This window comes from Botryllus schlosseri, chromosome 15, assembly GCF_051294905.1.
Source record: "Botryllus schlosseri isolate E-star chromosome 15, Bs_hap1, whole genome shotgun sequence".
Classification (NCBI taxonomy): Eukaryota; Metazoa; Chordata; class Ascidiacea; order Stolidobranchia; family Styelidae; genus Botryllus; species Botryllus schlosseri.
The window spans coordinates 3,812,113-3,826,220 of NC_137250.1; the positions used below are offsets into that span (position 1 = coordinate 3,812,113).

The 14,108-nt window shown below is 39.8% G+C and overlaps 1 protein-coding gene across 1 annotated transcript in view; it reads left to right on the forward strand.

The window, feature by feature from the left end:
- Positions 1-478: 478 nt before the first annotated feature.
- LOC145456986 (organic cation transporter protein-like) overlaps positions 479-14,108 on the forward strand; it is a 45,251-nt gene continuing 31,621 nt past the window's right edge. Inside the window, exons 1-3 of the mRNA XM_080335136.1 lie at positions 479-1,004; positions 3,719-3,835; positions 12,275-12,404. Coding sequence (XP_080191262.1) covers positions 859-1,004; positions 3,719-3,835; positions 12,275-12,404 — 393 coding nt within the window. The 5' untranslated portion in view covers positions 479-858. The remainder of the gene's footprint in view (positions 1,005-3,718; positions 3,836-12,274; positions 12,405-14,108) is intronic.

Sequence of the window (14,108 nt, forward strand, 5' to 3'; positions counted from 1 at the left end):
AGATGCCTCTAAAACTCAGATTTGGGTCGCGGTGAAAAAAGTGCAAGAATCTCTGTTTTATGGATTGTTAAAGCCCACAATAGCGATTCTTAAATATTTTACCCGAAGATGGATATTTCGAGGACGTTTAGTGTTTGCGCATGTTTTGTTGTTCTCTATTTGATGACGTTTTTAGAGGAATCAGTTTCCGATTGAGCTGTCCTTTATCTCTATTTCGCTTTTCTAATTGTCTGATTTTAATCCTGATTATTTGATTACTGCTCTACTTCCCTATTCGCTTTCCTATATATTTTCCTCGTTGCTGTTGCATCATGCTCCATTCCATCGAGCAACGGACGAGCAAGCATTATTGTGAATCTCACTCGCTTATGCATCTCCGTGTTTCAACCAACCAAAGCCTTGTCCAATTAGTGGTGCTTGGTTGTGTTAGATTGAATACAGGACTGATACGCAAGGTTTGCCGGGTCCAAGAGCAGACTTAGCTGAGCAGACAGGATTCGACGCCGGGAAAATCGGTATTTATTAAGATGGGAGAGTCGCGTCGAAACATTCAGTGCATTATTTTACGGTCATTAATTGCCATGTGACCATGATGCATAGAAATAGTCGAAATAAGACCGTGAATTGAGGAAAGAATGAGCACTTCGGCCAATGCTCTATTGTGGCCATTGAACAGGTTCATGCTTTGGATTGAGCTTAAACGTTTGTCAGACATTGGTCCATTGGCTGGTTACCACATATAATACAGAGGACATATGTTGCATTTCATCCAGATGAACGAAATTCACCATTATTCACTAATATGCCTTCCTTCATTCAAAGTATTCACCAATTTACTTGAATAGAGATCGTAGAACCATGATAGATTTCGATTTTGTATTGGAAAGGATCGGGACTTTTGGATTTTACCAAATAGTTGTGTACTCTGCACTTCTCTATCGGGGAATACCTCATGGACTGAGTTCACTGGCTCCAGTATTTTTGTCTTACACGCCAAAATACAGGTAAATTTTACATAATCTTATCCAACTAGACACATTCGTGATGTCGATATATAAGTTTCCGATACTGTAAAAGGATATCATTTTTAGTTCTCACTTTGAACAGACGCCTCTCCCTATTACGACTATTTGTTGATAGATCACGTAAAGATATGTAATAATTTGAATTTTATTAGGCATTGTGTTATAAATAAAATGTATTCTCATGATTTAATTTGAACAAGTGAATAAGATTTTGGCATAAGCTATTTTTCCTGGAAAGTCAGCGTTTTAGAATTACAGCTAAACGAGTGGTAGGCCTACTATTCCACTCTATATATAAATACCTGTGGTTCCGACATCATGCCTTCTCAAACCTGTAAGGAATTTGTAACGCGCATTACTTCACTGTTGCACTTTCTCTCGAGGTAAAGAAGGCCTTTTAAATAGTTCGTAAGCCAATGTTATGGAAGAACTGTGTCTTACGACGCATTGCGCTTTAGTTGCGGCAAGTAGGCGTACAGTGTCAGAGTTCAACAGCTCACGTTCAGCCTAGTATGTAATCACCAGTTGTGTGTGTAGTTTGTTACTGTTGCTAGTTACAAACGCTTTCAACTCGTCGTTGTTAGCTGATTCCTTTAATATAGCGGACTGAATATCGTCCGTTGAGCACTGGTGCCGTACGCGTATACTTAACGTATGTAATTGTGGAGATGCATCACCTACCTTTGATATTAAGTGCGGCAACCGCTTTTAAAATTATATGATACCATATTGCGTTTACCGCGGAAGAAATATATTCTGGTGCGCCAAGTTTGGTAGATTTTCTGAAGTTGTTACCATGTTTCCAGTGTTTCGAAATCTATATCTGGAAACCTTAAAATTCACTCGACATGACGGAGTTGTTGACTTCTATCCCTGACTTTTTTGACTTGTACAGTCCAAAAAAGATCACTTTTATTTGAAGTAACATCATATCTGGTTAAAACAGTTATCGCTGTTACTTGATAAAAGTAGCAGTAACGTTGTAAATTTCAAATTTGTAATCATGTAGAGGAGATGAGGTACCGATTTATCAATTCGACCGAAAATACTTTATAATTCCATGATTACCCTTCGTGAATTTGTCTGCATTTGCATGCTGGCAGAATCTTTCCTCACATACTCAAAAACTTCGACGTGCGCGAGTTATGGAGTCTCTGACACATGTTTTTTGTTTTGGGTGGTGTAAGATAAATTTCGATCGAGGCATACATTTTCTTATAGTATAGACGGATATTCATTTGTATATGCTCAATAGGTAGAGCTTGTACCAAAGTTTTGTGCCAGCAAAAGATGTGCTGTTATCGGCTGAGCATTTTGGGGCCAGAGATCATTTTGCAATTTTTGATCCATCAGTACCACATCTCCCCTAGAAGTAGAAATGACGATATCAAAGTTGGTATTGCAGGCATAGTTTTGCTTAAAAAAACTGAAACCTACCCAGTAGAAATGGACGTAGTGTCAAATCATAACCAATTGATTGAGTTGTGGAGTAGTCAGAATTTAGTAGCGTAGTTACTGTCTTTGTAATGACCTAACTGTCTAAAAGTGTTTCGTTACTGGACGTCTTTTCGTTTATTTGTTTCAAAATACCATAAGAATTGCTACACAATGAAAAGAAAGAATGGAGTTGAAACAACTTCACCAGTTTTATCAATGAAGTTCCCACCAAGCCGTAAAATATAGTAATAACAGTGAACGAAAGTGCATTTACCTGCCTATTAGATTCAGTCTTATATCAACGGTGCAGTTGGCGAAAACTTCATTTTCATAATGTAATTAGTAGGTCAACCTCATTTCGTGAAATAATTTCGTCCATCATGTTGCTCAACATTCGTGGCAGTCTCATTCATTTAATGAACTGAAACGAATGGCTTTTAATTTCGCTGAAGAGATAAGAGACGGGGTTGTAATGACTCGAGACCGACTCGAGTCGAGATTTTTTGGTGACAGGACTTGACTCGAGTCATTTTCTTGAAATACGGAAAATGACTCGACTCGACTTGAATCCATCTGTGTATTGATTCGACTTGTACTCGAACCAATTCAAAGGATTCAGGACTGGGACTACCAACCAAGACAAGCATATCGTTGTGTAATTTAGATGAATAGTTAAGTTCCCACTCCATTGGTATTTCGTCTGTTGGTACTGGTACTTGAAAATCTTACCAGAAATTGTTAAAATTAATGAAAATCAGTATAATACCGAACAAAGCTCCAAAAATTGAGTTTCGAATGATTTCAACTAGAAAGTGAACAGTCATCACAATGACTTGGACTCGGACTCGACCCTTTTCTCCTTGACCTGGACTCGGACTCGGTAGTAAACTGGAAATGAATCGACTTGACTCGAGTCAAAACTATTTAAGTGAGATTGAGTTGGAACTCGGAACCTTGTGACCCTAATAAGACGGAAAACTTCAAAAGTTCTCGACTATAGATAACTCGACAATACATAGCTGCATCATGTCCAGCAGTGAGTTGCGTAATGACATGTTTTTTGCTATCTCATTAGCCGCCAAATAGGCAAATAAAATAAGCCTTTATGTTGGCGTGAGTTAATGCATCGGCGCAATACCGTGACATGCAGGCATTCCTGAACTGAATATTCAGGAAGTAAGTGATCTTCGATAAACAAGAGTTTTTCCATCTACTCTTGTCTGCAATCAGTTAATTGCATCTAATCCTCTTTTCAGGTGTCGTATAGACCCATTCACGGACACTGCTGCATTCCCGAACGCCAGTTACGATTACATTACCAATATAACCACTCCGATTGACAACTACGGCAAACCGGTTAATCCTTGCAAAAGGTACGTTGATTTCATTCAACATCAGTGACGATACCAACACATTAGAATGCTGGATAGTGACGTCGTCAGCACGATAATCGCGTCGTCTGCATCATCGTAATTGTAACTCAATGTGACGTGAAGTGTGGTATTAGCAGGGCTGTGGAGTCCACCGACTCCAACTCCGACTCCGACTCCGACACATTTTCAACATACCGATTCTGACTCCTGAGTCTTTAAACGTACCGACTCCGACTCTTTTCTTGAGACAACTCCGACTCCGACTCCAACTCCGATTCCAATAGTATTAGTAATTTACTTCGAAAATAATATGCCAAAGTCATGTTTTAATGACTGTCATATAACCATTGAACATATGTAAACATATGATTAACGATGACATGAAAAATTGTTTCATTGTGGCACAGCTCGAATTATTCACTATGCAATTAACATGGAAGTATGCCTTTCTAAATAGCCTTCCTTTTTAAATATTTTTTTGTGTTTTTATAACATGGACTGTCTAGTACAGGGGCTCTCAAAGGGTGGGCCACAGAGCTATTTGAAATATTGTAGAACTAGTGAAAATTTGGGTATATTTGTTATGTTATTCACTCAAAAATATATTCATATTATCATATTATACGTAGGCTACCTTAAGTTTTTCATCCGACTCTGATGGGACGTAATGGCACGTATGAAGTCATAATCTACAAGTCGACAATGGGAGGGGAAACGGAGGCTTTTATCCCCCGGCTACGACAACCTACAGCTAACGGCAACGAAAATAATTTCGATTATATATTAACTTGAAGTTAGTGCTGAAGTGACCAAGTATTCCAGCAGGGTCGTATGCAGTTGAAAGGGGTGTCCACTAAACTCGGACGGAAGTGTATTTGATGTAGATTTACGGTACGTTGGCGGGTCGTATTACTGTAATATAAAAATAGCCGTAATCGCAATTTATTATAAATTCAACTTCCTATCGAAGTATACGGCACCACCGCAACGAATCGTAATGTACTGTGGATTTAGAGCAATACATGCATTAATGTTTGGAGTCGGTTTAAAATTTCCGGCCTTGAAATGATTGTACCATAGGATTGAATGTTCTGACATCGCAACTTCAGTAGATACAGGACATACTATATGTACATTGTACAGCTTGAACATTGAAATATTCTTTCTCCACATCTGTGCAGTATCCCATTCACCAAAGAATGGTTTGAAGCTGGCCCAGCCCCAATCCGCACCATTGTGGAAGTGAAACCGCAATCACACAGTGGATGCGGGGATTAGATTATTGGGTTTCGTGACGTGGGTGGCACAGGGGCCATATTAATGTACACAAGAGTTATACGATCCACCACGACCGTAACTGCCTCACCTAAAACTCCCAATTGGGGGGATCTCAAAGGAGCCCAAATCTCTTTGGTCGTTTGTTTGTTGGAGGAGATTTATTCAACTTGAAAATTTTCGTCGCGCTAGTAGCGATTTCATTACTTTGAAGGTCTACATTTGTAATGATCAGTAAGAGAAAAATGTGCAGATTTTAAAGAAATAGGCATATCGACGCCAGCGATGACCACGCCCTGAACGGGACTATTACACTAGGATGAGAGGTGGGCCATAGAACATTTCCAAACCGGAAAATGGGCCACGGGCAAAGAACGGCTGAGAACCCATGGTCTAGTATCATAATAGTTATGAATCAGACAAACATGACAACTGTCCTGTATAATTAAAACGCAGATAAAACAATCGAAGTGCAGCTCCTGTGTATGAGTCATCAACTGATACAGTGATGTAACTTACTAATTTTCTCATTACAAACCCTACTGATAACTAGCACACATACTCTTACCAGTGTTGGGATCAAGTCGCTACCTTCGAGTCACGAGTCATTGCAAATTTTGACTGGAGTCAAGTCAAGTCAATTGATTTTTGAAGGTGACTCGAGTCAAGTCAAGTCACTCGATTTTTGGAGGTGACTCGAGTCAAGTCAAGTCAAGTCATGAGTAAAGTCAAAAATCAAGTCAAGTTGCCTTTTTGAAGTATGAGGCATGCTTACGTCGTTACATTTTGCTAGCTGACAGAAATGCAGATTGACTGGTCATTGATTCTGAACCGATGAACGAATATAAAGATAATATATACACGCAAGAAGGTGCTGTATCGCTCACATATACGTAGAAATGCTAAATTACGTAATTGCATAGCCTCAGTTTAGAGTTACCAACCAAAATAGAGAATGGAAAAACGAATTGATAAGATGCAATACATTACCCATTTACAAATTGATATGATGCAATTCGGAAGTGCGGCAATGGTTGAGTTAGGACTATATAAACTATATTCGAATTCGATTTCAATAAAACAAGAGGTTTGGTTAAGGCAGGGGTTCTCAGCCCTTTCTTGGCCGTGGCCCATTTTCCGGTTTGAATATGTGCTGTGGCCCACCTCTTATATTGGAGTCATAATCCTGTTCAATGCGTGGTAATCGACTGCGCCGATATGCCTATTTCTCTATAATATGCACAGTTTCTCTATTACTGATAATGTTCAAATGTAGATCTTTCGGCCCATTCAATCGTGCGAAGCGCGACAAAAATTTTCACGTCGAATAAATATCCTCCAGTAAACGACCAACGAGTGGCGAGATAGCGCAGTGGTATAATCCGCGGCTGCAACACCAATGGGTGCGGGTTCGAGTCCGACCGAGGTCGACTTCCGAATTCCCATACCTAAGTGTTGGAGGTTTACCTAGGCTCCTCCTCGCCACCTCATCCGCGTCAGCGGTGTCTTACAAAAGCCTAGAGGTGGGCCGTGCTATAAGTCGGCAGTTACGGAAAATATGAAGAATATCGGCCTGGTGTAAATGACCACAGCAGTCGACAAACACCATGAATACCCCAAAAACAAACAAACAAAGACCAACGAAATAATCTTGGGCCCTTCGAGGTCCTGCAATCGAGGGTGTGGCTGCAGCAGTTACGGCCTTGCTAGATCATAGGCTGAAACTCCTGTGTATGTTATGATCGTCCGCTGCTCCATTCGCATTGCGAAACACAATGATCAAATTCCCGCATCAACTGTGTGATTGGGATTTTAGTTCCACTATTGTGGGGAATAATATAACCATTCTGGGTCAGCTTCAAACAATTCATTGGTGAATGGGGTACTGCAGGGAAGTGGGGAAATATTTTTTTAATATGCATGCAATAACACATCTGGTACCAAACCTACTGAAGTTGCGATGTCAGAATATTCAATCCAATTATACAATCAATTCATGTGATTCTTACATTGTGTACCATGATATCAGGGCGGACATTTTAAACCGACTCTAAATATTAATGCACTCCGCTAAATCCCCAATCCATTACGATTCGTTGCGGTGGTGCGGTATACCTTCACCAAGCGTTGCGAATAATTTGCAATTATGGCTATTTTATCTTACAATAATACGACTTGCCTTAGTAGCCTACAGTAAATCTATACATCAATTACACTTCATTCCGAGTTTATTGCACACCCCTTTCAACGGCATACGACATATGCCCCAGCTCCTGCGAGAATACTTGGTCACTTCAGCATTTCCTTCCAGTTATTATATACTCGAAATTATTTTAGTTGCTGTTAGCCGTAGGTTGCCATAGCCAGTGGAAAAAGCCACCGTTTCTCCCTCCCGTTTTGGACTTGTACATGCTGACTCCATACGTGCCTCTACGTCTCATCAGAGTTGGGTGAAAGGCTTTACGATTAACATAACAAATATAACTACATTTACATTAATTCTAAAATTTTCTAAATAGCTTTGTGGCCCACCTCAAACGCTCCTGTGGCCCACCAGTGGGCCATGGCCCACCCTTTGAGAACCCCTGGGTTAAGGTAAGAACAAAGAACAGAAATAGACATTTAGCTGTTAAATTACTTTACTATAATAGTTTACAGCAGCGTAAGCTGTAATGCTTCGATCACTTCGTTTGCGGTCAATTTATTTGTTAGAGAACAATGGAGGCTCAGTAAAACGCACGATCATTTAATGATTGGTCGCTCTCGCGGGCTACACCAGCGTTTCGCGAACAATCCGACCGTATACAAGATAACGTGATTTTTTTCGAGATCGATTGCTTGATGACTTGAAATAGACTCGTGAAAATTGCTTCGAGTCACGAGTCAATCCACATTTATGATACGCCAAGTCAAGTCAAGTCAAGTCATTTTAGCAAAGTGACTCGAGTCAAGTCAAGTCAATTCATAGGAAAAAGGTGACTCGAGTCATGCCAACACTGACTCTTACTACTAGTAAACATTGGTCGGAAACGAAATGTGGAAAGTAGTCAAATATCATATGTATGGTCTACATCAGGGGTGGGCAATTATTTTCCTCCGCGGGCCAAATAACAAAAATAAATACGTTGGCGGGCCGCGTGAAAAAACTTAGCTATATTCTCCAGCGTATTTTAATTTCATTTCTAAATTACATTGTTAATAAATGCTGCTCAGTGAATGTGTTGATATTAGGTAATGAGAAAGTGACGGTTAATTAAAAAATATATATCTAATAACTGTCCATGATTCGAAACAATGTTAAACATGATACATTTAGCTCTCTTCAAACCCCTATCCACGTTCTTCTATCTATTAGGGCTCTAAAACAGTGTTTCTCAAACTTTTTTAAGCACGCCTCAATTTATGACAGTGAACAATTTCGCGCCCACTTATCATGATATCACAAAGCATTAAAAAGTGCAACCAGAGAGCTAGCAATCCCAACGGATAATTTGATGGCACGGAAGATTATGGCTGTTGATGAGAGAATTGTGAAATATCAAAGTCGGACAATACATAGAGTAACAACTATAAGCCATGGGGTATATCGCGCCGAGCGCGAAATTTTTTTTCAATAAACTTCGGCTTCTGATGCTGCCGTCACGTCTCCCAGTTCGAGAACCACTGCACTGAAATGTAGGCCTATATGCAATTGTACAAAGCTTATGTTCTTGGTCGCTGCCTTCCGAACAGTATGCATGTTAAATAACCTTTGTGTTGAGCGATGCTTGCAGTTTTTCTGAACTTCGCCCTCCCTTGACCGAGTGTTTCGTGCTTTTGTCATATGACCTACATTTATTAAAATCAGTAATCTCGGCGACATGATCGGCAAAAACTAAAAGGATGGGTTTACCCCTGACTCCAGTATGCGAATATTTAGTGCTCTAAATTCTAAATCTAAACCTTCTTTGAATTTCACTTTTCGGCTTTCTTTTTTTGGCATGCCGTTAATCCTTTATGGGTGATAGAGGTGATGAGTCATATAGTAATCGCGAGCAATGGTTGACTTGTTTTTCGAATTAGGAGTTTGGAAACATCACGTCACAAATTGAAACACATACCGTATAATGTGTAATGTGACAATGTCAACAAGGAAGGTTTAAACTAAACTATATGAAAATAGTGTTTTCTTGTTACTCCAATTGCTACTCATACTTCGCCACATTGCCTTAATTATGAATCTTGATTACGCATACTAGGTACGTAGGCAGCGTAATCGTGGCAAGTTTTATGTTTTGAATTCCAAGCAACTTTCCGCGGGCCGCACCGAATAGCTTCGCGGGCCGCATTTGGCCCGCGGGCCGCACTTTGCCCAGGTCTGGTCTACATCATATCAGCACCATTACGCGCATGCGGCCCGCAAGGTCATATTTTGCGGCCCGCGACCTGATTTGAAATTTCAGAAGAACGCTTAGTAGTATAAGCATTTTGAAATGCTAAAATTTATTTCAATTTACGCATATTGTTGTTGCTGTTGTTCAATGTAAGCTATTCTTCTTCTGCCAGTATCACTATTCCTTAATAGCTGATACGATTTCGGCGATGGTAATATTATTCCGTGGAGGAAAAATTTGCTGATTTGAATGGGCATATCGCCTTGACGTGTAATGGCCATCAACTGCCGAGACCGAGTCGATTTGAAAGCGACTTCGGGCTCCCCAAAGGACCAAGCTTTACGAGGAGATAGTTTATCCAGCAAATAGTGTGTCTAGCTAACCACAATATCGATTCTTTAGTCCAGGGGTAGCCAAAATGCGGCAGTAGAAGGAAAATTGTGCGGTCTTTGCCACTTCATTCGATTAGGGTGTGTTCGCGGCCGTCAATATGCAAATTCCATTTATGAATTTATGAATTGACAAACTAATTAATGGCAGGTTTGAATTATCCTTGAATTTTTTTTCGCGCTAGGAACGGTTCAATGCGAGTTTATTTAAGATTTTAATATAGTAGTGTCCTTTGTAATCTGAGCTCACAGTACCGATGCGTACAGCAGAGGAAAATGATGCGCCCCACAAATAAATCCAATATCTTTCCACTATATCGAAAATCCTTATGAGAGGTCAAGCGCAAGATATAACAGCACGCAACAAAGGGGAATAATAACAATTGACCCACTAAAAGATGCAGCACAGCATTAATAACTTTCCTAAAGTTTTCGAAGACACCCCTGCATCAACTCATACCGGTGAATCTGATCACATGGGCGAGAAAGGATGAATATTTGATAGTAATATGATGAAACTATACTAATATTATTGACGAAATTCACTCATGAATATTTGAACAAGCCATTTGGGGTACAGAACTTCAAAATAACGCGAAACAATAACTTCATATTGTTAATTTATTCGCTAAGAGCTTTTCGACTGACTCTCATCAGTAGCGAACGTCAGTAATAGAGTGAATCAAATTCAGATGTAGGAAGTATTTTGTCCGTATGACGTAATTTTTTCGCTAAGAGCTTTTCGACTGACTCTCATCAGTAGCGAACGTCAGTAATAGAGTGAATCAAATTCAGATGTAGGAAGTATTTTGTCCGTATGACGTAATAATAACAAAAACAAATAACTAGTAGACAGGCAAGATATGGTAGTAACGATACAAAACCAGTGTTAACGAGTACACATTTGGTTATAAATAACCGGAGACAACAACACAAAACATTAATGAAATATTCCAAGAGTGTAGAGACGCTCCTTCCGGCGACAGAGAATCGGCTTCCGCTGCTTTATGATCGTAGACTCCAGGACCAAATGAAAGAGAACGGTCACGAGCAGCTATAGAAAATTGCATCTCGTATCCCATCCTGAATGTGCTTATCATGACGATGACAGTCAGCGCCCAGCCCAGCGACTCCCATATCGCCCCCTGAGCATTTCCTTCAAATTCCAAATCGCCCCTGGTGGGCGCCTGAGACAATGTTAAAAACCACTGCTCTATGCAACTGAATTGCTATTTCAAAATAATGTCAAATTTTATCAATATCGTTACTAATAACAGTGATTGATGATACATAAATTTAGATAATTTAGATATTATTGGTATAAAAATGCCTTTGAAAGCAATTGTTTTCATAATAAAGAAGTTGGAGTCGGCATCGGAGTCGGGGTCATTTTCACAAACTGCTATCCCGACTCCAGTCAGTGTTTTTTCCGCGACTCCGACTCCGGCCAATATAGTTCCACGACTCCGACTCCAAGGCCTGCTAAAAAGAGACGCCGACTCCATTACACGAAAATTAGCCAAACTCCGACTCTGGCTCCACAGCCCTGCATATTGGAGTGACAGCAGTATCTGGCAATCCCCGATCTCTCCTGGGCGTAGAGTCATTGCGCATTCATGTGGTCATTTGATGAGGTGGGATTATTAAAGAAATTGGCATTTCTTCATGTTGCTATTTTTTCACGTATTCCAGTTTGTGGGTGATTAAATTTCATGCAATGTTAGATTTCACTGCGTTGCCTCTGTACTATGCAGCATGCAATAGCCTTTCGGCATGTATTTCATGGCCTTCGGTAGGCCCCTGTTGCATCAATGTTTTTATAGCGTATTTTCAATCATGCCAATACCACTTTACAATTCGTAAGCTGTATCGAGGGTGATCACGCCGTTAGGCTTATGCAATTTCTGGTTGTAAGCGTTTCGTCATAAACTTTGCAGAGGGAATTGTGCGTTATTCATTTCCCGAGTGAATTTATAGTCGATACTCTAAAATATAGTACGACGTCGAACTGACATCGACAAAAGCCACATCTTCTCCAAAGAAAACTGCTATTCAACATATAAGAAATACATTTATCCGTATAGATTAGAACAGGTCGTGTACACTGGATTTTGCTCATTCATACTCGCGACCATACTCATTAGCAGACTCCACTGGAATGTCGCATTAGCAGACTCCACTGGAATGTCGCAAATCCCAGCCTCTGAGGCCTAGTTATCATTCTCCACTAAAATGTGTTCAAATGGCTTCTAATTTATGTAGCCTATTTCAAGTCTTATATCTAAATTACGGTTATAACTCCGCGCCCTAGGAATTGATTTTCATTTCGACGACTGCGGTGAGACTACAGTGAGTTATGTACATATGCTTTGTGTATTGCTGGAGTCTCGTCAATATTCCAGGTATAATTACAACGAAACAGGATGCCAGTTGAACTCGGATTTTTCATGCGTCAATTTGTCAAGCCCGGTTATTGGATGTGATGGTCACGTGTTTGACGACAGTGTCTTCACCGAAACTGTCGTTTCCGAGGTAGGTGGCCTCTGGCAAAATTGGTCGAAAAATGCATGCAACAATAAGGCGTTTCGTTAACACAGTTCTCCCCCGTAAGCCTGCCATAAGACAGAGTTACATTTGTGTGAATGGATTATTCATCGTCGATATTTTGATTGATTTCTTTCGTAAAATGTTTAACAAGATCACATATCAATAACATTCTTATGATGTTCGTCAGCGTTACCGTCCGCTAAAATTGCGGTATATAAGCATGCGACGCAATACGGCAATAACAAGCAACATTTTATCATGACGAGTTGTGGTCATAGCGATACGTCGGCATGTGGACACCGCAGCATGCGGCATTGAGCATGGAGACGGGGCTTGCGGCACTTGAGAATATGACGCTGCAGCATCTGATATCAACACTCGATCAGGACACATGTGCAATTGTCCATGTCCACATCCAGATTACTCTGTGGTCTTATTTCTGTTACAACCAATGCTTAATATCTGGTTCTCACGGAAAAGACTAATGGAAATGACAATACCATTTCTAGTGTTGTATGGAGTATACACAAATATAAAATCGCAAAAGCCGATCGTGTAGTACCAGAAAGAGCATATCTATAGTCCCGGAATATTTCCTCAATGTTGTGTTGTTATTCTGTTATGTTTGTAGAAGGAATTGTCAACTCTTACATCTTTACTGGGCGTTGTTATTAGGGCTGCGTACAATGATTACTGTATTCGTATCCGAATCAAGTGTTAAATATCATAATTCGAGTAAAGTACAGTACAAACTAACATTACAAATACATTTCTTCCGATGTGCGAGACTTGGGTAGCGAGATATCAATCAATCTCAGATCCAGGTCGTTCTCTAACAGGTTTTAAGAACCACTGTACTAAGGGTTACATTAACAATGAGATTTATGGATCTATACCATTTTCTTAACGTGGCATTGTTGAAACCGCGAGTGTTCGTATCACCGCATTTAAAACATGTAGTACATACGTTAGCGGAAATGACATCTCGATGAAATCATGATAAACAACACTACAGTGGCAATTTAATGATCGTTGTTATTCGCTGTTTGTGAGTATGCATACGTGTCATTATTACTTCACATATGTATTTTTATATTCCGATTTTAGTTAATTCGGTCAATGATATATATCAGAGATAAGTGGATTTGAAATTTCTATGTCCTAATCCAATCCAAATCCGAACCTTCAAATCCAAATCCTAATCCATAACTTTTTCTTATTCAAGTCCATGTCCAATCCTAATCCGATTCCAACTGGAAATTCAGAAAAATACTAATTTATGCAAGAGAGGGATTCGAAAATTTTATTTCACAACCAACGATTCACTTGATTCAAGATAACTTATTAACCATAAGTACATTAATAACTGATCTGAAAAAAGTTTGTCGCCATTCGCCACACGACATTTCAATCTCCCAGAAAATAGGTAAATCCAATCCAAATCCTAATCTATTCTGAAAAAAATGTCTAATCCAAATCCGACAAAATTTCACAAATCCTGTTTTTTTCAAAACCTAATCCTAATCCAGGCTCATCTCTGATATATATACAATGATTGGAAACTACCGTGAGCTCTGCGTATCAGCGGATTCCGGGTCACGCCTCATCTCATACACAGTTATGCCGTAAACAAAAGCTTCCTCAGCTATACTTCTTTGACGAACTAGCAATGATATATGATTTATTGGG